The following is a 22,647-nucleotide window of genomic DNA, read 5'->3' on the forward strand; positions in this document are numbered from 1 at the left end:
GGGGGCAGCGTGAGGCCCGCGGGGCCGCTCCCTAACGCCGGGGGCAGCCGCGGGCCGGGCCCGGCCGCGAGGCGCTGCGGGGGCGGCCTCGGCCGCGTGGGGGGGCGCGGGGGCTGCCGGGAAGGGTCCCCGAGGGGGGCAGCGCCACGGGGGAGGAGCTCGCTGCTAGCCCCGCCCCTCTCCCGACGGCGCGTTCCGATAGGCGGAGGGAGGAGCCCGCGCTGGCCCCGCCCCGCGGTCGGACTACAACTCCCGTGGTGCCCCGCGCCCCCCGAGCGGCGGCCCCCGGTCCCGTCCGCCCGGCGCCCGCCGCCCCCCCTCCCCCCCGGCCTCTCCGCGGCCGGCCCGGGCCCGGCATGGCGCGGCCGCCCGTGCCCAGCTCGCAGAAGGCGCTGCTGCTGGAGCTCAAGGGGCTGCAGGAGGAGCCCGTGGAGGGGTTCCGCGTGGCGCTGGTGGACGAGGGGGACCTGTACACCTGGGAGGTGGCCATCTTCGGGCCCCCCGGCACCGACTACGAGGGCGGCTACTTCAAGGTGGTGCGGGGGGGGCGGCCTCGGGGAGCCGGGGGGGCGCGGTGCGGGGCTTGGGCTGGGGGGATGGAGGGGAGGGGAGGGGAGGGGGGGGGCGGCCAAAGGAGCTGGCGGGGGTCGGGGGGGCGCTGGGGGCCGGGCTGGGCAGGCGGGGGGCGTCCGGGGCCGGGGGGGGGCCGGGGGGGGCCGGCAGGAGGAGCCACCGTCTGGGGACGGGGGTTGCCGGTGTGCGGTGGCCGCTGCCAAAGCGTGCCGGGATTCCTCTCGGGGGAGGGGGCCTCGGTGCTCCGAGGGGCTGTGCCGCTGGGGGCAGGGGAGCGAGCTCGGATTGCCCCCCCCAGGGGCACCCCAGGCATCGCCGCCAGGCCGGGGCAGAAGGGAGGAGAGAGGGAGGGAAGGGACGGGGGGCTCCCCCTGCGCAGCTCAGGCCCAGCCGGGGCAGTTCCAGCGCGGTGCTGCGCTGCTGTCGGGGCTGGGGGCATGCGTGGCCGGACCGCGCAGCCCCTGCCAGGGACGTGTGTGTGACGTGTGTGTCTGTGTCCGTGTGTCTGTGTGTCCGTGTGTGTGTGTCCGTGTGTCTGTGTGTGTGTGAGACGTGTGTGTCTGTGTGTGTCTGTGTGCGTGAGTGAGACGTGTGTGTCTGTGTGTGTGTGACGTGTGTGTCTCTGTGTCTGTCTGTGTGTGTGTGCCTGGGTGTGCGTGTGTGCACGCTCCCGGGCGTTGTGCAACCCACGCGGCTGTTTTCTTCCTCTTTCTCTTCCTCCCTCCTCTGCCGCAGGTTGTTTTCCCTCAGCCCGTGCTGGCAGGGTGGGGATGCGCCGCGGTCAGCCAGCCCGGGGTCGGCCCGGCCGAGGCGCTGGGAGGCTGGAGCAGCGCGGAGGGCGAGCCTGGCGCTCCAGTCAGCGTTCCCTCGCCGCCGAAACGTTCACCCGGAGACTTTCTCCGTAGCCTCTCTTGGCCCTCAGCCTGAGGCTCTGAGCTCTCACATTTCAGCAGCTCGTGCTCCCGTTCCGTACCTGAGAGTTTCCAGGCTTGACGCTGTTCCGTGGCAACGGAGGGGAGGGAAGGGGTCGTGCGCTCGTTTTGGGCTCGTGACAGCATCAGCCCGCTTGTTTACAGCGGAGCGTGGCTACGTTCAGAGCCCCCTGGGGGAGCGCTTTGCCCGGGGATAGTTTTGTTCTGATCCTCTCGAGGATAACAAAGGGGATTGTTTTGCCAAGTTCAGCTGCTTGGCCCCAGCACAGGGCCTTGTGTTGTTGTGGTGCCCTGAGCGCTCACCCCAGCCTCCTCTTCGCTGCTTCTCCCACCCCTTCTCCCACGTCGCAGGGAGCGGAGCAGGCAGACAAAGGGCTGCCCTGGAAGGCTGCAGGTAACGAGCTTAACGAGGCAGAGCGCCGCTGCTGCGGTCACGAGGCTCCTCCGACTCATAGAGGTCTGCTCGTGCCGGAGGACCGGAGCTGGGGGGCGCAGGGGGCAGAGGGTGGCGGCACCTGGACCTGGGGCTGGGCAGCGGGACACCGACGGACGTCTCTGTCTCTGCGCTGAGCTCTCCACGGCCGCTGGCTGACAGCGGGGTTTGGCAGCACCGCGCGGTTCTGAGGCTGTAATTCCAGAAGCAGCCAAAGCCTCGTGTGCAGCTACTGCTCTGAACGGGGCCTGCGCTGGGCTCGGGGGTCCCGCTCCCTGGAAGAGGAGGGAGGGGAGAGAGCAATGATCCCGAAGCACCGTGGGGCCGTTCCATCGACACCATCCCTCAATGGGTCCGAGTTCTAAATTCTCACATGTGACAAATGTTCAGAGCTTTCGTCTTAAATCTTAGCGTTTTTTTTTTTGTTTTGGCTGTTGGCTTTTTTGGGAGCGGTGGCAGAATCTCCTTCTGGAAGTTTGCTTCCAGAGGCTGGGAGCACCCCAAAGCCCCACCGGCCGCCACGGGCCGTGCAGCACCGCAGGGAGGAGCAGCCTCGTGGGGAAGCGTGGTGCCAGGGGGCCCGGAGAGCCCACCTTAGGTTCGGTGGGCTCCAAGGCCAGCGGTGAGCCCCGGCCTGCCCCATCGATGTCCCTGCGGCCACCGCCTGCAGAGCCCGGTGGGCGCTGTCGTCCCTGCTGGCGCTGGCCGTGGGCTGCTGCGTGATCTTCATCTGCGTTTATTTTTAGTGCTTGAGCTATGCAGCGCGGCCGGTTTAGGGCTGGTCTTTTTTTTCGGTGTTGACGAGCTATTTTTAGGGGTTCGGCGCGCTGAGCGGAGCGCCAAACACCTGATGCTTCTTCCCCGTTCAGCTCCGGAGCGTGGAGTCTGCTCCCTGGCCGCCAGCTGGAGCCGTGTCCCCTGCGGTGCTGCTCCAGGGCTTTGCCCAGGGCTGCTGCCCGGCCTCGGGTCCCGCTTCTACCCCCGGCCAACGCCAGCCCCGCGTGTCACGGCCTCCTTGCTGCATGCCGCGCGGGTCCGACCGGTGCCGCCAGCTCCCGGTGCCCGCTGCCTCCCTCCGCCGGCCGCCTGATTGCAAAAGGGGGAGGCAGGGAGCGGCTGGCAGAGGTGCAAGTTGTTTCTCAAGGGCTTAGGTGAGAAAAACATCCGGGGAGTCGCCAGCGGTGCCTGTTTGTTTTCCGGTCACCCCCCAGAGCTCCCCCCCTGTGGCCGCCAGCAGGCGCAGAGGCTTTGGCTGCGCTGCTCTGGGCCTGGCAGCGGCTTCTTTCTCCTGGGGGGAGCGGGAGGTCTGGGCCTTCCCTTCCTTCCCTGCCTTCTCACAAGCCGGTGCTAACTCCTCTCTGTTGTTTCCTTGCAGGCTCGTCTCCGGTTTCCCATCGACTACCCCTATTCTCCCCCTGCGTTCAGGTTCTTAACCAAAATGTGGCACCCCAACATCTATGAGGTAGGTGGCCAAGGCAGTGCAGAAGCTTCTTGGGCAGACAGGGAGGGCACGTGGTAATCTCGGGATTAAAATCCCAAGCCCTGGTCACGAGCACAATGTTGGAAACCCTGCGCCTTTGGCATTTGGTGCCTGGCATTGGAAAGGCAGCCAACAGAGGATTTTACGACAGCCTGCCTCGTATCCTGCAGCTGCTTCCAGGTTGCTCAGCCTCTCCAGGCTGGAGGACTCCCACGCGTGCCTGGCGGGGACGCGGTGCCTGAGCCAAGGGTGGATGCAGAGCAGGGGCTCGCAGCGCCCCGTGGCTGCGGCTCTGGGGGGCCGTGTTCAGGCGCTGGACAGCTGGCGGCTCGGCAGCTCCACCTGTACTGTACCGCGGTCCTGGGGTGCTGCCCGAGGCCTGAGGGGGCAGAGAGCATAACGGGGACAGCCAGCTCTGCTGTCCCTCCCCAGGGACCAAAAGCACAGGCTGGGACTTGCTCACCTCATTTAAGCCAAAGGGAAGAGCGGCCGGGGTACTGGAGCAGAGGACGGGCTGCTTGGGGGGGGGTGCTCGGGCCGGGAGCCCCCCTGAGGATGCCGCTTCGCGTGTGCTTCCAGACCGGTGACGTCTGCATCTCCATCCTGCACCCGCCCGTGGACGACCCGCAGAGCGGGGAGCTGCCGTCGGAGCGCTGGAACCCGACGCAGAACGTGCGGTACGGCCGCGGGCAGGGCGGGGGCGGCGCTGGGGGCGGCGGGGCCGGGGGCGCAGCAGGGCTCTCACCGCGCGTGTTGGCTGCCAGGACCATTCTTCTGAGCGTGATCTCGCTGCTGAACGAGCCCAACACCTTTTCTCCTGCCAACGTGGACGCCTCTGTGATGTACCGCAAGTGGAAGGAGAGCAAAGGGAAGGACCGGGAGTACACGGACATCATCAGGTGCGTGGGGGTGCTCCCAGAGCTCCCTGGCAGCGTGGGGGCTTCCTGAGCTGTCGTCGTGTGGGGTGCGGGGCTGCAGGGTCCCGAGGGCACAGCCTGCCCAGCTCAGTCCCTTCTGCAGGCTGGTAGGAGGCGATGCTGGCTCCGAGAGCGGCTCCTGACGAGCAGCTTGGCCGCGGTACGTGCCCAGCTTGGTTGTTGCTGTCAGCCCTGGCCCTTGTCAGCCCCAGAGCTGAGGACGTGGCCATGCAGCAGACGCTGTGCCGGCACGGTCGTGCTGCCGGGGCTGTGCTGTGGGACTGGTGAGCCCTGGCGTGGCAAGGGGGGCCCTGTGAGCATGGGGCGCCCCCAGTCCTGTTGGGGTGCGTGACCTTTCGGCTGGGGCACGAGCAGGGATGAGCTGCGTCCCCGGGCTGCGCCATGCAGCGCCCAGGCTGTGCGAGCCCCTCTGTCCTCACCCCGCCTGCTTCTCGCCCCCCAGGAAGCAAGTCTTGGGAACAAAGGTGGACGCTGAGCGGGATGGTGTGAAGGTCCCCACCACGCTGGCAGAGTATTGTGTGAAGACCAAGACTCCGGCCCCAGATGAGGGCTCAGACCTGTTCTATGACGACTATTACGAGGACGATGAGATGGAGGAGGAAGCAGACAGCTGCTACGGTGACGATGATGACTCTGGCAATGAGGAATCTTGATGGCCCCCTGGCGTTGCAAAGCGTACTATAAACTACTGAATTTTACCTCAGCTAGGACAAACTGGTTTGAATTTAGGATCTGTCAGCCCTGAAATTAACTCTCTACATCTCAGGGGGACTATTCTGCTGTTGTAAAGGAAACCCCACCGCTGTCTTTGTAGAAGAAGCAAAAAAAAATAATCCCTGTTTTAAAAACTTCCTGGGTGGGGACGGGGAAGTCTCTCTGGGGCATTCACGAGCCCACAGAGGCTGGGGAGCTGGCGGCTCTGCCTGGGTGGAGGGTCGGGGACGGCTGCTGTTGGCTGCCCGCTGTCCGGGCACGTTCAGCTCCTCTTGAGGCGCGGTTTGGGGAGGCTGTGGAGCTGGTGAGCGGTCGCTTTGGGTGGGAGCAGGGGCGCTTTTGTGCAGCTTTCCGCAGCCTCCAAGCAGGAACGGGAATGCGGAGGGGGCGCAGCTCCCCCTTCCCTGCGGTGAGGCCCTCCCGTGTGGGACCCCGCTGCCGCCCCTTCCTGCGGAGCGGGGGCGTGGGGCAGGACGTGGCTGTTCGCAGCTTTTAACGAGCTGGGAGGGGGGGGGTAGTTCTGAGTCTTTCTGCTTCTGTTTTTTTAGAAACTATTTAATAAAGTGCTTTAAGGGAGTGGCTGTGTGGGTGCCTGAGGCTCTGCCTGTGGTAGCGGTTTCCGCACCAGCCCCGGACAAGCTCCTGCCCCGCCGCCTGCGGCCCTGGCAGGCAGAGGCGCTGCTCCGAGGGCTGCTGGGGGGCTTTGCTCGTGCAGCACCCTCGTGCCTCCCTCCCCAAACCCAGGGGGAGGACAGGCCTGCGGACAGGCCTTAAATGTGAGAGCACAGTTGGGTTCAGGCGGCTCTGCGTGCCCGGGGCCTGCCCAGGCAGCACCCGCCTGCCCTGCGCTCGGAGCAGGGGCCAACGGGGGCCCAGGCCCCCCCCCCCCCCCCCCCCCCCCCCAGTGCCTCTGATCTGGGCGCAGCTGGGCCCTGCCCCAAGTCCATGGGCTGGGACCTGCTGGGATGTGCGAGGTGCTGGGCTCAGCCCCCCCGGCCCTCACCACACGTGAGCGGCGTTGCTGGCGCCTTGCTGGGCTGGGGGGGCAACGCTGAAGGGTTGGAGGGGGCTTCTGCCTGCCCCTCCCTCCCCTCCCCTCCCCCCGGGGCTGTGCCCTGCAAAACGCCTGCCTGGGGCCTCTGCTGGCCCCGCAGGGCTCCCACTGTGACCCCACCTCGGATCGGTGATGAGCAAAACCTCCCCCTGCCTGATGTGTAAATGGGATAAGGCTTTGATTGACACCTGCGACCGCACGTGGTAAATGCGTGTGCTTTGTTGCCTTAGGAAATCGGGCTAAAAGGTGAATAGGATTATTACTTTACTGGGGCTGGAAAATGGCTCCCAAGGTCACTGGGCAGCGCCAGCCCGGGCTGCTGGGTCTGGCCTTCCCCTTTTCCTCCCGGGGGCTGCTCCCTCCATCGCCGCACGTGTTGCTTCGTGCCTTACCCTGCCCGGGCTCGTCCCTGGCCGTGGATGTTTTCCCTGAATCACTGTGCCCGCGCGCCTTTGGGGCTGCTCACGGCTGGCTGCCTCTCGCTGCCTCGGGATGCCGGGGGATCGGGCTGTGAGCTGCCACCAGCCCCGTGTCCGGGAATGCCCCAGCCCCGGTTGTGCAAACCGGGCAGCGGCGAGAGGGGTGGCTTCCCTACCGCCGGTGTCGCGGTAGCAGGAGGCCACCGGGCCCCCTGTCCCAGGGCTAGGACGGCCGAGGACATGGCACGGCTCGAGGTGCCTGTGGGTGCTGGGAGCGGGACCCTCGGGGGGAGGCTGCCCGTGCTCTGCCCCAGGTCTGCACCGCAGGGTCCGCCGGTGCGGGAGGACACAGGTGGGGGGGAAGGATGTGAGCGGATGGGGGGGCAGCCGGGCAGGACGTGCTGGGAGGCAGGTGCAGAGTTTGGGGGAAGAGACGCTCCGGAGGATTAAGGAGTTTACAAGCCCGGCAGATCCCCACGGGGAGCGCGGCGGGGGCTGGCGTCAGCAGCCCCATTGTCTCGGCTCTTCCTGCCCCGCTGCCAGCGCCCCCGGTCCCCCCGGCCGTGAGCTCCATGGCTCTCCTGGGGCTGCCTCAGCCAAGCACCACTGCCCGGGCCAGGGATGGGCCGGGGATGGGCCGGGGATGGGGCTGCTCTCCTGCAGGGCCCCCGGCCCTGGTGATCAGGGCCGAAACACCCGGCAGTGCGCTGCTATCGCCCGCCTGGCACCTTGGTGTTATCGGGCGGCTGCAGCTGGGCTGGGAACGGGGACCAGAGACCCCTTGTCCCCGGGGCTCCTGGAAAACCCCGCCTGGGCCGCGAGCGAGGGGTCTGCTCCTGCAGGGCCCAGCCTGCAGGCACGGCCGGGATTTCAGCCCCGGGGATGTCCGGTGGTGCTGACCTGGGCTCGCGAGCGTTCCCCGCTCCTCGCGGCTCCAACCGAGGCTGTGTGACCCTCGCAGGACTGGGGCCGTGCAGCAGGGGCCGGGCCGCCGGTTTGTCTTGGCGCGGGCCCCGCCGCTGTCCGCAGGCAGCCTCTGTCTTTGCCTCGCCCCCCCCGCCGGGGAAGCGCTGCCTGGTTCCCTTCCCACGCGTGGGGCCGCGGCCCCCGCTCACCCCGGCTGCTGGCAGCGCCTCCGGGATGGCCGAGGCAGGGGGGGGGAGGCACCCGTCCTGCCCGGGGACCCCCGTGGTGGCGGGGAACCCCCCAGCGTGCCCTGTGGGGCCGAGGAGCGGGGGCAGAGGGCCCCCAGCAGCCGCCCCCCCGGTGCCCGGAGCCATGTCCCAGCCGTGGGCCGAGCGCCCGGTGCTGCCCGGTGCTGCCCGGTGCTGCCCGCCGCGTCCTGCAGACAGGAGGGCGGGCAGGCGGGGGGCGGGCTGCAAACCCCGGGGCCCCCCCGGGCGGTCCCCGCTGCTGCCGAGGCACCGCCGGGAGCCCCGCGGCCGCGCACCGGCCCGTCCTTGCGCCGCCCTCCCCGGGCCCCCGCTCGCCCCGCGGCCCCGGGGGGCAGCCGGGAGCCGGCCCTGGGCCGGCGCGGGGGGGGCGCGGGGGCCACCGGGGGCGGGCGGCGCTGCGCAAACAGAGCAAAGGGCGGCCGCTGCGGGCGGCTGCGGGGGCTCGGGCACCGGACACGCGCCGTTCCCGTCCCCGGGGCTCTCCGCGGCACAGCGCGGTGGGGGCGGTTTGTCCGCACCGGGCCCGGGGCTTCTCCGTCCTGCCCCGCGGGCACGGCCTCGGCCTGCGGACGTGCTGCGCTCCCCGCACTGCGGGCACCGGGCGCGGGGAGAGCCGGGGAGGCCGGGGGGGGACCGGGCGGTGGAACCGGGGGGGGGACCGGGGGGGACCGGGCGGTGGAACCGGGGGGGGAGCCCCGCGTCCGCCCGCGCCCCCCCCCGGTCGCGCCCTCCCATTGGCTGCCGTCGCGCGGTGGGCGGGGCCGCGGCGGGACCGGCCCGAACCGGCTGTCCCCGCGGGGGTCGGCGGGCCGCGGGAGGCCGCTCCGCGGAACCTTTGCTCCGATTGGCCGGGCGCGGCCGGGTGGGCGGGGCAGCGCGCGGGAGCGGCCGTGCGATTGGCGCCGGGGAGCGCCGGGGGGGCGCGGCCTGAGCGGTAGCCCCGCCCCCGCCGCCGTGCCCCGGCGCGGCGCTTATAGCGGGCGGGCGGCGCGGCGGGAGCGCGGGCGGCGATGGCGGCGGGCGCGGAGGGGCTGCGCGGGCTCCTGGCGCTGCTGGTGCTGGGCGTGCTGGCGGCCGGCGGCGAGGGCACAAGTACGGCGGCGGGGGGCGGGAGGGGAGGGGAGGGGAACGGGAACCGGGGAAGGGGAAGGGGAACGGGAACGGGAACGGGAACGGGAACGGGGAGGGGGGCACGGGGCGGCGGCCCCGGGGTGGGGGGGGCGGACGTGCCGGGGGGGGTGGTCTCGGGTTTATGCACGGCCCTGGAGCGGCGGCAGCGGCGGGGAGGTGGGGGGGGCGAACGGGGTTGGGTCCGGCACTGGGGGGATCGTGGCCCGGGAGCCCCGGCGGTGGAGCCCCGGGGGGGGGCGCAGCGGGGAGCGGGGGCTGCCCGCCCGGCCCCGCCTCCCCGGTGCTGCGCCCTGCCCCCCGCCACGTGCCCGTCCGCACGCGCCTCGCGGTGCCCGGTTCCCCCCCCCCCCCCCCCTTAGCTGAGGGGCTCCGGTTCCTGCAGCCCCCCGGCCCCGGGGCGCTCGGAGCCCCCGGGCTGCCGCCGTGCCCTGCTCCGCCGCCTCGTGCTCCCCTCGCGGTGTGTGCTCGGGGCTCCGGGACCCGAGGCTCTGCCCCCACCGGGCCCCCGGGGCCCGCCCGTGGCCGCGGAGCTGCCTCGGAGTCGAACCCAGGGGGAAGGGTCGAGGCCGTCGGAGCGGCGCAGGGGCGGGGGCGGCGCTCTGCAGCCCTGGGGAGGGTCGGGGGGGCTCATAAATAACCCAAAATTGCCGCGTGGGCTGTGCCCCGCTCCCGGCCCGGGGAGCTGGGCGAGGGCACGTTCCCCTGGGGTCAGCGGCCCCCCCGGTGGCTGCCCCACGTCGGGCTCGGGGCTGGGGGGACCCCGCTGCCTGCCCTCGCTGGGCGCTTCCCCTCCTGTCCGTGGGCAGACCCCCGGCTGTGAGCCTGCCTGGGGCGCTCAGCCCGGGCGGCTCCCGCTGCCTCCGGGGAGGGACCCGGTGCAGGGCAGGGTGCCTGGGGGGGCCGTTCCTGCCCTCGGGCTGGGTGCGAGGAGCTGCAGGGAATAGCCCCGGGGCTGCGCGTTTTGCTCTGTGCTCCTGCTGAAGTCCCCGTCCCCTTCCCTCTTACTCCTCCAGTGACCCAGGTGGGGGGCTGGGAGGTGGGGGGGGGTCTTCTGCCCCTCTGCAGCGCTCAGCTCTTGGCTCGGGGCAGGGCCCAGGGGGTGACCGCTGAGGCCGCGGCGTTTGTGGCTCGCGGCAAAGAGCGGCTGGCAGCGGTGTGGGTGTGCTTGGACTCTGCTCCCAGCCCTGTGCAGGTCTCCTGCCCGGTCACACAAAGCTCTGGGGAGAGTCCATTTTAGAGCTATTAGTGGAAACGGCAAAAAGTCGGCGCTTCGGCAGTCCCTCCCTGAGGCCAAGAAGCAAAGGTCAGGCCGCGGGGGGAGCGTGCCCTGCAGCATGGTGCCGGCCCCCACCAGGCCCCCGGTGCTGCCCGCGCCCTCCCTCCGCACAGGGAGGCTGCTTTTAGTTGAAAGGTGACTCGGGAGCGCTATCTGCCCTCGCATGACGCTGCCCCTTGGCCCGGGGAGCTGGCTGCAGCTCGCAGCCCCTCGCCCCCCGGGGAACTTGGGGGCAGGTCTGACGGGTCCTGGGGGGCTGATGCCAGCAGTGCTCGTGTGCCCCAGGACTTAGTGGGTGCTCTCCCCAGCCTGGCATGCCCAGGGCTTTGCTTGGTTGCTCTGCCTCGTGTAGGAAGGGGAGAGGACGTGAAATCCCATGTGAGTGCAGGGGGTACCTGCTGTTACTAGTGTGGGCTAGCTGAAGCTTTTTAGCCTCTCTGAAAGGCATGAAGTGCCCTCTAACTCAGAGCACGTAACCTTGCAACAGCTTATTTTGTCAGCATACAATAATCACCTTATAGCTGCTAAAAAACAAACAAAAAGCCCCACCCACCCCCAGAGACAAAAACAAAACTCAAACCCACTGATATTTACTAGCTCCCATTTTAAACCAGGCTGCAGTTAAAATGGGACAGGCTCCTACATGTGCAGTAGTCAGCTCTGTGACTCTTCAAAATAAGGTGGTTGGGAGTGTTTAATCACAGGCCCGAGGTGTAAAAGCCCATTCTGTTGCCCAGAAGCGTCAGGAGGCGTGCGAGCGGCTCGTCCCGTGCCAATGTGCAAGTGTGGCCCTGGAGGCTCTTGGGCTTGTTCTCTGGGCGCTTCACGAGGCGGCCTCCAGCAAGTTCTGATGCACGAGAGCTGCTTTTTGCTGGAACCCGTATGTCTTCTGGAGCCCCGGCCACCTCCTGTGCCTTCATGAAACCAGTTCAGGATCATTCTGGTGTCTCTGCTGCAGTTCTGTAATCCAGAATTGCTTGGAACCTTTAAAACTGCTGCAGAGGTGTTACTGCGTTTCTGGAAGCAGCCAGCAGCACTGTTGTTGGCGTGTGAAAGAGCAGCAGGCTCTTCTAGCCCCGAGCTACTCTGACCTCTGTTTTAAAGGTGCCTCAGTTTTAAATATCAGCCGTCTGCTAAAGCTGTCCTGTACCAGACGGGGGTCAGAGCTCTCCTTGCTTGTCCAAGCACACTTATTCTTCCAGCTATGTATACTGAAGCTTTAAAAGTCTAAATTCTCCTTTGAGGAATGTGGAAGTGATTTACTTAGGACTCTGAAATGTACCTTGCAGACTCATTTGTGTTTTCCTTGAGGTTGAGCAATGCTGGTTTCATAATACCGGTTTGCTTCCACACTCTCAATAAGCCATGAGATTTCTTATTGAAACATCTTCAGAAATTCAAAACCAAAAGACATTGGCCCTGAACCCACCTCCCTCATGCCTGTGTGTTATGATACCTGTGTGGAGCAGCCTGTATAACCGTGAAATTCAAGTGCTCAGTAACAGAAATTTCCGGGGAATACCCTTAAAGTCTGCTGGTGGCGGTTCTGAGAAGTGCAGCCTGCAGTCAGTGCAGGAAGTACGTGTCACAAGCCTCGCTGGTTCTTCTGAAACCTTGCTCAGACTGAGTCACGTAAGTAACCTTGACGTTGGTGTGATGTCTCTTCCTGGCCTCCGGGAACAGCCCTCCCGGGGCCCTGCTCTTTCCCCCGCTGTCCTGGAGCGATTGGTGCCGGCTCCCCTCCGCGGGCTGCTGGTCACAGCTGATAACAGCCTGGAGGCACCGCGGGCAGCTTGGCTTCCTGCAGCCCTGGGGCTTTTGGGGCTGTCTCTGGGCTGTCGGCTTCCTGAGAGCCAGGGCTCCGAGCACAGGAGCAACTTGAAGAGTGCCGTTGTTCTGGGTGTCTCTGCTTTTAGGCTGTTTATTACTAATTTACCTCTGCAGAGTTGTCTGTCAGATGGAAAATCTGATTTTGTTGTGTGACAACAGACGTTAGAAATTTCTTCACCTCGTTTGTGGCATCTTGCGGACTGCAAGACAATCTCAAAAAACCACACACACACAAAAAAAAAGCCCACAAAACCCAGGCAGTTGTATCAGTAAGGTGTTTAGCAGTGTCTGCATGTTAATGAGTGGAGCGGTGAGACGCAGAGGAGAGCAGCAGGGTGGCCCGGTGCCTGTGGCCATGTGGCGGCTGGGTCAGCGCCAGGCTCTGGCCAGCTCCAGGTCACGGTTGGGAGCGTGGGGCTGGGGAGGAGGTGGGTGAGAAGCATCTCTGTGCAGCGGGAGATCTGTGCTGCATGCGGTGCTTTTGATGGGTAGGCACTTCGGGTACCCAGCTGGCGTTCTCCAGGTGGAAATGATGTTACGACAAGGAACGGTGCCTCAGCGTGTTCCGTATACATGCACAGATGTGTCTAGGGAAGCGTTTTGCTGTGGTGGGGCTGTCCCGACACAGGTGGCAGGCAGGGGCTCGCTGCGTGCTCGCTGTGGTGCCCACCAGTGCAGACGCCTGGTGGGATGCTCGAGCAGTGGGGTCTGTGGAGGCCGGGGCAGAAACCCGCTGCTGCCTTGGCCCTGACCTTGCTGCGGGTCTGTCTCTCTCCTGGCCGAGGTACGAGGCTGGGGGGCTCTCGGCCGGCCCCAGTGAGCGCCGCCTTGGGGAGCCGGCCCTTGCAGAAGAAGAGGCAGTGCCAGGGTTCTTGCTTGGATCCTGGCAGATACCGTACATGCTTCTGGTGTTCTGGTCTTGCGGTGGGAGGCCTTGCTGCCTGGAGGCACAACTATTCAGAGCCAGGGCCCTGTCTGAGCTGCGTGGCTGGACGGAGTCTAGAGAGTGGGGAGGGAGAGGATTCTGATCTGAACACTGTGGCATCTTCTCGATGGCTTTTTTTTTTTGCTTGTAGAGGGTGAATTCTTGCTTTGCACTAACACTTTGCACTAATACCTCTTCAACTCGTAGCTGGTTTTATAAAGTCACCGCTGTCTCAAAAGAGACTGACTCAGGACAGCGTCGAGTTGTACTGCGAGGCGATTGGCAATCCCATCCCTGAGATCCAGTGGTGGTTTGAGGGGAACGAGCCAAATGAGACCTATGCTCAGCTTTGGGATGGTGCACGGCAGGACCGTGTCAAAATCAACGCCACCTACAACCTGCATTCCACCAGCACCATCTACATCGCAAACCTCACGGGCGACGACTCGGGCACGTACGAGTGCCGGGCCAGCAACGACCCTGACCGCAACCACTTGTCGAAGAGCCCCAAAGTCAAGTGGATCCGTTCACAGGCTAACGTTTTTGTCATCGAACGTGAGTGGCCGTCCTGAGGCCTTGGCACTTGCTCGGACACTGGTGTCTTGAGTCTCCCGCCATGCTCACCCCTGCACCCGTGTCCTGTGACTCCCCAGAGCCCCCTCACCTTCCCACCCTGGCTGTAGAACCGAGAGACTCCCCCCTGTGTCATCTCCCTCACTGCCTCTGACCTGACCCAAAATGGCCCTCAAAAAGGGTTGTGACTTCCCAACCAAAATGCCATTCAGCAACCCCGTGCCTTTTCTGGAGCCAAAGACCTGGAATGTGTCGCTTATTCCCGAGTGCCTCCGTGTCCCGGTGCTGGCTTGCAGAATTAAGTCCTGGTTCTGCTGGTAGACTCTGCCCTAACCACCACTGACAAACCAGCCCTTCCCTACAGCTCCTACAGCCTCTGCTTCCGTCAGCGGTCTTGCTTTAAGTTCGCTTTTCTGCTAGTGATACAAGCTGTGGGGACCAAAATCTGCTTTTAGTTTCCCGTGGTGCAACCATTTTTGAAATGGCCGTGTCTGTGTGCGACGCTGAGTGTGGCGTAGCTGCGTGCTGGGAGCGACCGGGTGCCCTCTGCTCCCAGAGCTGGCAACGGGACTGGAGCTAACAGGCTGCTGGCTTCTGGGTAACAGAAACCTGGGCTAGGGTGAGGGGATGTAACGTCCTGCTAAGGTCTCATGAATCCTGAAGCGTACTAGGGAGTACAAAACTCCAGCAGAGCCTTCTTCCAGTGGAATTGGGGTAGGAGGAAAAGCAGGTCTGTTAGGCCTGTGCAAAGCTTCTTCCTTCCAGGTGAAGAGCCTGTGTGGAAGGGCAGGGAACATAGTGCCACTGGGGCTGTGTAATGGTTCTGCTAATGGCAGCCGTGCACTTCACTGCCTCTGAGTAGAAATGTCTGACTCATCTTACGATGTATAATTTACTGCTTCTTGGCACATGGAGGTCCAGGACCTTTTGGAGTCATGGTTGTGTTCTCCCAGGAATAAACCTGACTATAAAAATTTGGGCTGCATCATATGGTGCATGTATTGCTTGTGTAAGGTCACCTTTGTTATCCCTCACAAAAGAGGGCCTTGGCTGCCGTAGGTTATATTACCTGCAGGTTCCTAAATCTGCTCTGACTGTGGGAGGTGTTGACATGTAGTGAGCACTAAAGTGGCTCATAAAAGCAGGGAGCTGTGCTACTGTAACTGCCCTTCACAGTATGGCTTTTTCCACTGCTTATTGAGCACTCAGCTCTGTTAGAGCTGCACCCATTGAGCAGGAGGCTCAAAGCTATCCATAGGACATGGCAGCGATCCCGACCCCGGTGGGAGCAGCCGTAGAGTCAGTGTCCTGTTACTGCTAGGTGCAGTCAGGCCCTAGCTGTCTGGCTTTCCAGTCTCCTGTGCTGGTGTCACCAGTTCTGGGAGGAAACTGACCACAAAGGTAAGTGAAAAGCTATGGTGGAGGTGAGGAACTGTGGGTTTTGACTATTTGTGGTACAGGTTGTTGGGCAGGTGCATGACCTTGTGAATACCAGGTGCTAACTTTAGTGGGATTATTTACAAACAGGTCCAGACATCCAAACAGGGTTCTCAGACTCTACTGGCAAGCTGATCCTCAGCTGCAACCTAACTGATCCTTACTCTGCCATTGAGGGTCATGAATGGAAGCATGGAGACAAGATACTTCAAACAGACATGGAGTCAAGCGCTTTCACCAGTTACATGTAAGTGTCAGGTGCAAGGCCAGATAAGAATCTATACATGGACTTTTTTTTTTAACTGGAGGCAATATCTCCTACCCACTGAACTCAAAGCTAAGTGCTTGAAGTCTTGCCAAAAATAAAAACTTTTAAACTTCAGAACATAAGATGAACAAAATAAAGTTTTGGTGAGACCCCATTCTTCCTACTTCTGGGAGAGGAGGGAATGAAGAGGCGGAGAGAGGGAAAGTAAAGTGCCACCGGTGTCCTCCTGGTCGGAGGAGCCCTGTGGCCCCGTGTCTCCATGCAGAGTTCGGCCGGGCTGGGTTTGCCAGGTGCAGCGTGGCCCAGGCCCCTGCACTGCCTGTGCTGTGCCCGCAGCACTGACAGCAGCATGGCACGGCTGCCTCGCGGAGCTCAGAGGAGCCCCTGCTGCCCCAAAATGCACGTGGAGCTGTACACTCCCATGTTTTCTGTGTATCATGCTTTTACGTACGTCTCCCCGCTACAGAGCGAGTGGGGAAGCTGCCTACAGATTAGTCTCTGAAGCTGTTTGCAGGCTGTAGCTGAGCAGGGCCGGGGATACCGGCCGTATTGTGGCAGTGCAGTGAGCCTTCCTTTCCGATTACAGTCAGGCCCGGCTGGCACTGACCCAGCAGCTGTAGAGGCATCATGTCCTTTTGTATGGCAGTGCCGACGTGCCTGTCTCCCCATAGCAACAGGGAGCTGAACAAGGATTAAAGTATTTATAACCCAGCCTCCCTCGCGTGACCTCAATTCCTTAGCTGAGTGGTTTTTGGAAGTGGGAAGCTCCGTGTACAGCAGAGCTAACAAACAGTCTGTTGTCCCAGCACAGCCGGGGACTGAAACTTTGCCCCTTCCCCTGAGTGGCTATTACTAAGCTGCAGAATGTGATGTTTGTTGCAGTGCAGCATAATCCACTAAATCTCAGGGCAGCAGCTTCACAAAGACAAAAATGGGAGAGCTCTCTCTACACTTGGATCAATCCAGAGTGACTCAGCCTGGGTTTTTCTCTGTCACTGTCATGTGTCCCAGCAGTCTTCCCTGCACAGGAAGAGTACCCTTCCTCTGAATCTGATGTCTTAAGGTCCCTGTCCCTCTCCTGTAGAGGTGAACCGCAGGGCTGAGGTACTGCTGGAGGTGTGTGGCCGTGCTCGCTTCGTGTTCGGGGGCTTGGTGCAGTAGGGGATGACTTTTAACAGGGCTGCAGTCGTACCTGGTGAAGATGTGTTGTCCTGTTTCTCTGCTTCTGTAGGGGCTAGCAGTCAGCTCTTATTTTCCCCCCTGTAGAGGCCCCGGAGGCAAGAGTGATTTGGGTTAGGGGGTGGAAGCTGCTGGTTTGCAGGGTTTGGGATGCAGGTTATCTCAGTGATCACTGAGTTGACAGACCCATGTCAGACTTGGCATGTGTGGAATCCCTCTCTGCTGTCCTTAATGTGTGGGGAGAGAAAGGCAGAGAGCAGGGATGCAGCAGGTGCGTGGTGCTGCACAAATCTTGGTGCTGGAATGGGAGAAACGGCCTGTAGAGGAGGTTGCTGTTCAGGTGTCCTAGGGCTGTCTCTGTGGGTCTGGAATTGTGTATTTTTGGACAACAGTAGCTGAGCTGAATGCTTATCTGACAACCTGTTTTTTGGTAGAATCGAGGGAAAGAAGGAAGAGCACTCTGGTATCTATGAATGCATCTACAAAACAAGCCCAGAGATAAAAGGAGAAATGAATATATCAGGTAACTTCACGGGTTTGCTTCTGCAGCTGAGGAGGGGAGTGGGGAAGCTGTGGCCTCCTGAACACTTTGCTTTGGTAGCAAAGTAAGCTGAAAAGCTGCTTCTAGCCCTTACCAGTAGGGCTGCTGGGCTCTACTTGTGAATTACCAGGTTTGCTCTGTGAGGCATCTCAGTTACATCAAGCAACTCAGCTGTCTGTAGGGTCAGCCTGGGGACCTTACAGTAAATCAGCCTTCTGCTATGGGAGGAGAGCAGTACCTGGTGGTCAAACCTGTCTGAGCCTTTCTTGAAGCACTTTCAGGTGCTTCCTGCTCTGAAAATGCCAAATGTGGGACAAATGAAGAGATTAAGACCCGCTAATACATTTCTTAAACTGAAGTAAAGCCTTATGAGCAACTTTGTCTGATAGTGGCTAGGTGGACTGCAACGAGTCTTTCATGTCTCTTCCATGGCGAGGTGTCTGACTTTCTTTTTCTCTTGCTGCAGTTCTGCCCCAAGTGGTGGCATACAAGAAGTCTGAGCATGGGAACGAGGGGGACACGGGGGTGCTGACCTGCAAGAATCCCTCTTTTCCTCCTGTCAGTGCTTGGGTCTGGTACAGAAATGATCAAGAGGTAAGTGCTGTGTCTGTCCTGGCTCCCCTTCTGCATACCCTACTTACCAACAAGGAGGCAGAGGACCTCTTCCCATCAGAATTAGCTATTTCAGAGTAGCCTTCTCCTTAGTGCCGTGGCAAGGAGGATTTCTGTAGCGTTAGACCTGTGCCTATAACGTGAGCAGCTCCCCTCATGCCAGCAGTACCCTGAAGCTCTCTATTCCTTCCTTCTAGTCCATCGTCAATGGATCTGGTCGATACATTATCAAGTCCAGCGGCAACAAGACAGAGTTACGCATTCTTAAGCTGAACATCGAGGAGGATACGGGTGACTACCACTGCACTGCCATCAACTCTATTGGCAAGGGTGAAGCTACAGTGAATCTGCGTGTACGCAGCCGTCTGGCAGCGCTCTGGCCCTTCCTGGGTATAGTGGCAGAAGTCCTGGTCCTTGTCACCATCATCTTTATCTACGAGAAGAGGAGGAAGCCAGATGAAGTTCTCGATGGTAAGAGGCACCTGGGGTTACATCTTTCTGGGGAGAAAAAGGAGCTTGTAGGGTGCAGGCAAATTGTTCTCAGAGAGCTCAGACTTTGTCAGAGGGGCACTACAGCTCAGTGGGAGGCCTGCTTCTCAGGAATGCTTCTTGTCTAACCATCATAGCCTCCACCAGGTTACTTCAGTGTGGAAGTACTTGCACACTTTCTGCCAATCCTTCAGCAAGCTGTGCTTTGGCTCCAGAGTTAGATTCAGTGCAGGTCAGCCTGACCCTTTGTCTCAGCAGTTCCTCTGCACTTTGTTCAGCGGCCTGACGCGAGCATCTCCAGGACAGGGTTTTCTTTGACAGTTAAAATTCTGGAGAAAATGATTTGGGAACAGGTAGTAGAGCTTTTCTGAGCTGCAAAGGAAGGGAGTCTGTCAGTGGTTCCATAACAATAGGCTTAGCCTCAGCTTGTGAATCTGTTTTGGGTCATCAAATTCACTCATCCCAGCTCTCTTTGAGTTCCTCAAAGCCTGGTGTTATCTTTAATCTGTTCTGGAAGTGTGGCTCCTCCCTTTCCTTATCGGTAGGAATCTTCATTGTGTTAGCCCCAGCAGCCCCTCCCTTATCTGATCCCGCTAACAATGCAGTGTAAATGCTCGATATCCTTCCTGCTGGCTGGGTCAGTCACCTTCGCCCTTTGCAGGGGAACAGCACATCAGGTGGACTGGGTGGTGTGAAGGGAAGCAGAGGGACTAAAACTGAGTATCCCTGCCTGGCTGCAGAGCTTGGGAGATTCTACTCGAGGCGGTTTTATAAGTAAATGTGTTGCCCTCTGGCACGGTGCTCTTGGCTGGAAGGCAGATGTCTACTTAAGAATGGCTGTAGCTACATCTTTTAGCAAAAAAAGCTGTAGCCTGTTTTTCTGAGTGTGGTTTCAGCTGGTATCAGCTGAGTCCAGATCCTGCTCAGCTCTGTCTGAGTTGTGGTGGAGCCTTTGACAGATGACGACAGGTCCTGTAATACTGGCAGGTCTCCTCTGGCGGCTCCTCAGCCAGAGATCTTAAGCTCAGGTTCCCAAGTGCTTGTGGATGAAAATACAGCATTGCACTTGATGCTACAACAGGACAGTGTAAAGCTGCATCTTGCTCCTCGAAAGCCTCAGGAAGGCAGTGCTGAGCCAGCTTAGAGAGCTGCTGAGCCTCGGGTGTGTGGCGGTGAGCTGGCTGCTCCCTGTTACCTGGGATGGGAAGAGTCCAGCCTGAGTATGGCCTGATTTCCTTGCTGGTGTTATCTTTCCACTCTTCCCTTCTCTGCTGCTGGGTGCCACCTCAAATGGTAAGTGGAAGCTGGTTCCAGCCGTGTCCTCTCACCAGCTGTGTGCAGGTCTTGGTGCCCAAGGCAGCCCCGAGTTTAGAGCTCGGGTCTGACCCCTCAGCGCTGCTTGAACGGAAGCCTGGGCCATGGAGGAGGTTATGGGAACCCTCTTCTGGAAAGTGGCAGATTGCGAGGAGCTGGTGAAAGGTCCCAGGGCTTGGCACTTGTTGGCAAAGGTGTTTTCTTAGCTGTGTTTCTCTGCGTAGCAAGAACGTGGCGTGCAGTGTTTGTTTTGTTTCACAAGATGTGCAGGGAGGAAGAAGGGCTTTACGTGGATACTGAAAGCCTCGTTCCTGCAGCCTTGACTTTGTGTTCAGATCTGGGAGCTGTTAACAGGTGTGAGAGCAGCAAGTACTTGGGTGTGCTGTCCCACCGAGTGGATTGTGGCTCCCATTACAGCTCTGGGTGCTAGTGGGAGGACTGGCTGGGGACACGGGGTGTGGATGTTAACTGATGTTAGTGGTCAGCAGTGCTGCTTGAGGCTGCCTGGACACTTCCCTGTGTAATTCTGCTTCTGTGGCTTCCTGGATAGTCTCAGGTGTGCCTCGAGGTTAATAAAGCACCAGACCTGACCTCTGCTGATGGGGAGTAGGAGACCTGGTTGTGCCCGTGCTGTGCCAACAGAAGCAACTGCGTAACAGGAGCTTATGTCTAAGCTTAGACAAGAAGCAGCTTAAAACTCATGCTGGGGGTGGTAGTGTTCTAAGAAGTAGCCCCCCTGTTCCCCCCAGCCGTGGTGAAATGGGAGCCCTGTCTGCGGTGACCTGCGGTGTCCAGAATCCTGTCACCTCTCGGGATGCTGGTCCCCAGAGTTACAGAGGTGGAAGAGAGGCAGGGATTACTTTGTATGTGTGTTTCCCTGACACTGTTTGTTCTTTCTTTTTCTGTGCTGTCCTGAACATGAAGATGATGATGGAGGTTCTGCACCTCTGTAAGTACCTTGTTTTTCTACTTAGTCCTGTTTGTACTGGCAGATCACATTAATCAGGAAATCTGCTTTGAATATAAAAGCGAGCTGGTGCAGGAATACAATGTTAGCTTCCGGGGGGACTTCCCCTTCCCATGTTTTTTTTTTTTTTTTGTGGCCTCTATATGAACTGCATACAACTTAGAATGGTACAGAGGTCTCTGAAACTGATTGTTTTGGCAACTAAACTCACCTTGCTGTATCTTGAGCATCTATTTGGGTACGAATCGCATTAGTGGGTAGGGTGGGTTTTTGTGCTTTGTCTTCACTTGCCCCTTTTTTCCCTTTTCTCTTTCCAGGAAAAGTAATGCCACAAACCACAAGGACAAGAATGTCCGCCAGAGAAACGCTAACTAAGCAGGGGCCAGGTGAGTGCTGCTCCCAAGGGCAGAGCTGCAGCTGAGAGCAGCTGCTGAGCCAGGTGTCTTCACCTCCTCACAGCAAGGGGCTCATACGGCTGTCCGGAGGTGCTTGTGTCCGGCTGGAACCCAGCCGGGGCTCTTCAGCAGCTTGTAAAAGCCATGTGGGCAAAGGCTCCCTTGGCCCAGCATCATAGTGCGGTTCCTGGGAGAGGGAAGGAAGCCTTGCTGTGAAGTTCAGGCACAGGCTATGAGCAGTATTGTAGGAAACTGCCAAAGCTGCTGGGACTGCGTGAGGCACACTCAGCAGGGCCTGGCCTCTGAGCAGAGGGAGGCAGGAGAGTGTTGGGCTCCACAGTGGGGGTCTTGCAGCACGGGAGGGTTAGGACTACCCAGTAGTTTGTGCCCTGGACTTGAGCAAGAGATGAGTCCAAGCCCACAGCTTTATTCAAGGCAGCTTTTGTCCTGCTTTATCAGCCCCCCTCTAGCACAGCATGGCCTTATGGTACTGCTAGGTTATCTAAATGGCTTTTCTCTCTTTCACTCCAGGTGATATGTAGCTGAAGAACTCGTCTGGACATTTTTTTCTTTTTCTTTGGTAAAATAGCACCGTGAAATATTCTAGTGTGTCCTTGCGATTGAGTTACTTCACTTTCTAAAGGAACTTAAGTTGTAGAAACTAAAATACACGTGATGTTTTTTTTTTTAAAAAAAAAAAAAAGAGTTGTGGGAGGGTTTTTCTACCTGTAAGCATAAATCCCTTGTTTCTGGTAGTCTTGGTCACTGGCTGTCTGTCCTAGGTCTCTTCATGTTGGTGCAGAGCGGGTGGGTGGGAGTACAACTTCTCTTCCTCTCCTCTTGAAGAGCAGCGTGCGCTGGGGGGGCTGTTCTGAAATGCCCTCCTTGCCCCACCTCAGTGTTGGAGGCCACACAAGGAGCTGCGGAGAGCCGACCTGAGCGTGGCAGCAAAATGCACAGTTCCTTGAGGGCTGCTCCACCAGACATGGCTGGCCTGGGTTCCCAGCAGGGCTGTCGTGCCCTACACATGCAGGTCAGGAGGAAACTGCTGTAGCAACCTTCTGGAGGTGACCCCATCCCTCAGAGCATCTTAGGAGGGCAGCTCTGGGTCTTTCCCAGTGCGTTACCTGGAGCAGGGCTGCGCCTTTCCCTTGCTTGGAAGCAGCCTGTGTCCTATAAGCTGTTCGTGCAGGGCCCCTGGGCACTGTCTGGGGTGGCTCCTGTGGAGGTGTGAGCCGCTTGCTTCCCAGCATGCGCTGCCCCAGTGCCCTGCTGTGGGGCAGGCGTTCCCCCCGGCTCCTCCAGGGATGCTCTTGGTGGTCACACTCGGAAACAGACAACCAGGAGACAGTGTTACAGCTGGACACTGGCTAAACATGATTTGTGTTAACTTATTTAATGGGTTGTTAGTATTGCTTCTCAAGTGGCTACACTGGGGTCTGGGGGCAGAGTGTGGGGTGAATGCTAGGGGTGCGGTGTGGTGGGGGGCGGTGTGACAGCATGTGTTCTTGTGCTTGGGCCATCTTGGTGTTTGTGCAACATAGGAGCCTGAGAGCAGATGAATGCTCAGTGGTGTCTAATACCTTTATTGCTGAGTAGCATTGAGCTGTTCCATCTGTTAACATAATTCACAAATAAAGATAATTCCTTTCTCTCTTTTTCCACCTTGGTTTGGATTCTGGTCTTTCTTTTACCTCCTAGGTGGGCCCATGGGTTTCCTGACCTCCTCTCACCCCTTTCTGGCTCCTCTGGCTTCTGGACACAAAGCTTTGTCCCCCAGGCTAGTGCAGCTCTGACTACTCTTTGATCACGAGCGTGTGCACCCTGAGAGGTGTTCAAGCGCTTACAAAGGGAGGTGAGCAACTCTGGGGATGGGTGCTGTGTGCTGCCTCTTCAGGCAAGCTCTGCCTTCCTGCTCTGGCTTCTGGGTCGTGTCCCAGCTGGGCTGCAGGTTCTTGGGATCTCAGTTCCCTGGGACTTCATCCTCCAAGG

At 60.6% G+C, this 22,647-nt stretch overlaps 2 protein-coding genes across 3 annotated transcripts; both read left to right on the plus strand.

Moving 5' to 3' along the window:
- The first annotated feature begins 279 nt into the window (after nt 1-279).
- On the plus strand, nt 280-5,646 carry CDC34 (cell division cycle 34, ubiqiutin conjugating enzyme). Its single transcript, XM_035569938.2, has 5 exons — nt 280-533; nt 3,314-3,400; nt 3,998-4,095; nt 4,183-4,317; nt 4,799-5,646. The coding sequence occupies exons 1-5, from the start codon at nt 357-359 to the stop codon at nt 5,007-5,009; spliced, it is 708 nt and encodes a 235-aa protein (XP_035425831.1). The 5' UTR covers nt 280-356; the 3' UTR covers nt 5,010-5,646.
- A 3,008-nt stretch (nt 5,647-8,654) lies between these two features.
- On the plus strand, nt 8,655-22,319 carry BSG (basigin (Ok blood group)). Of its 2 annotated transcripts, XM_035569929.2 has the most exons (8): nt 8,656-8,810; nt 14,981-15,137; nt 16,772-16,860; nt 17,345-17,472; nt 17,688-17,961; nt 20,218-20,242; nt 20,578-20,646; nt 21,187-22,319. In XM_035569929.2, exons 1-7 carry the CDS (start codon nt 8,729-8,731, stop codon nt 20,633-20,635), a joined length of 813 nt encoding a protein of 270 aa, XP_035425822.1. In that variant the 5' UTR covers nt 8,656-8,728; the 3' UTR covers nt 20,636-20,646; nt 21,187-22,319. The 2 variants fall into 2 exon arrangements, 1 of the variants encoding a protein (XP_035425822.1); XR_007709152.1 differs by having other exon boundaries at nt 8,655-8,810; nt 17,688-20,646.
- Nucleotides 22,320-22,647: the final 328 nt, after the last annotated feature.

Source organism: Cygnus atratus, chromosome 26 (assembly GCF_013377495.2).
Source record: "Cygnus atratus isolate AKBS03 ecotype Queensland, Australia chromosome 26, CAtr_DNAZoo_HiC_assembly, whole genome shotgun sequence".
NCBI classification, from domain to species: domain Eukaryota; kingdom Metazoa; phylum Chordata; class Aves; order Anseriformes; family Anatidae; genus Cygnus; species Cygnus atratus.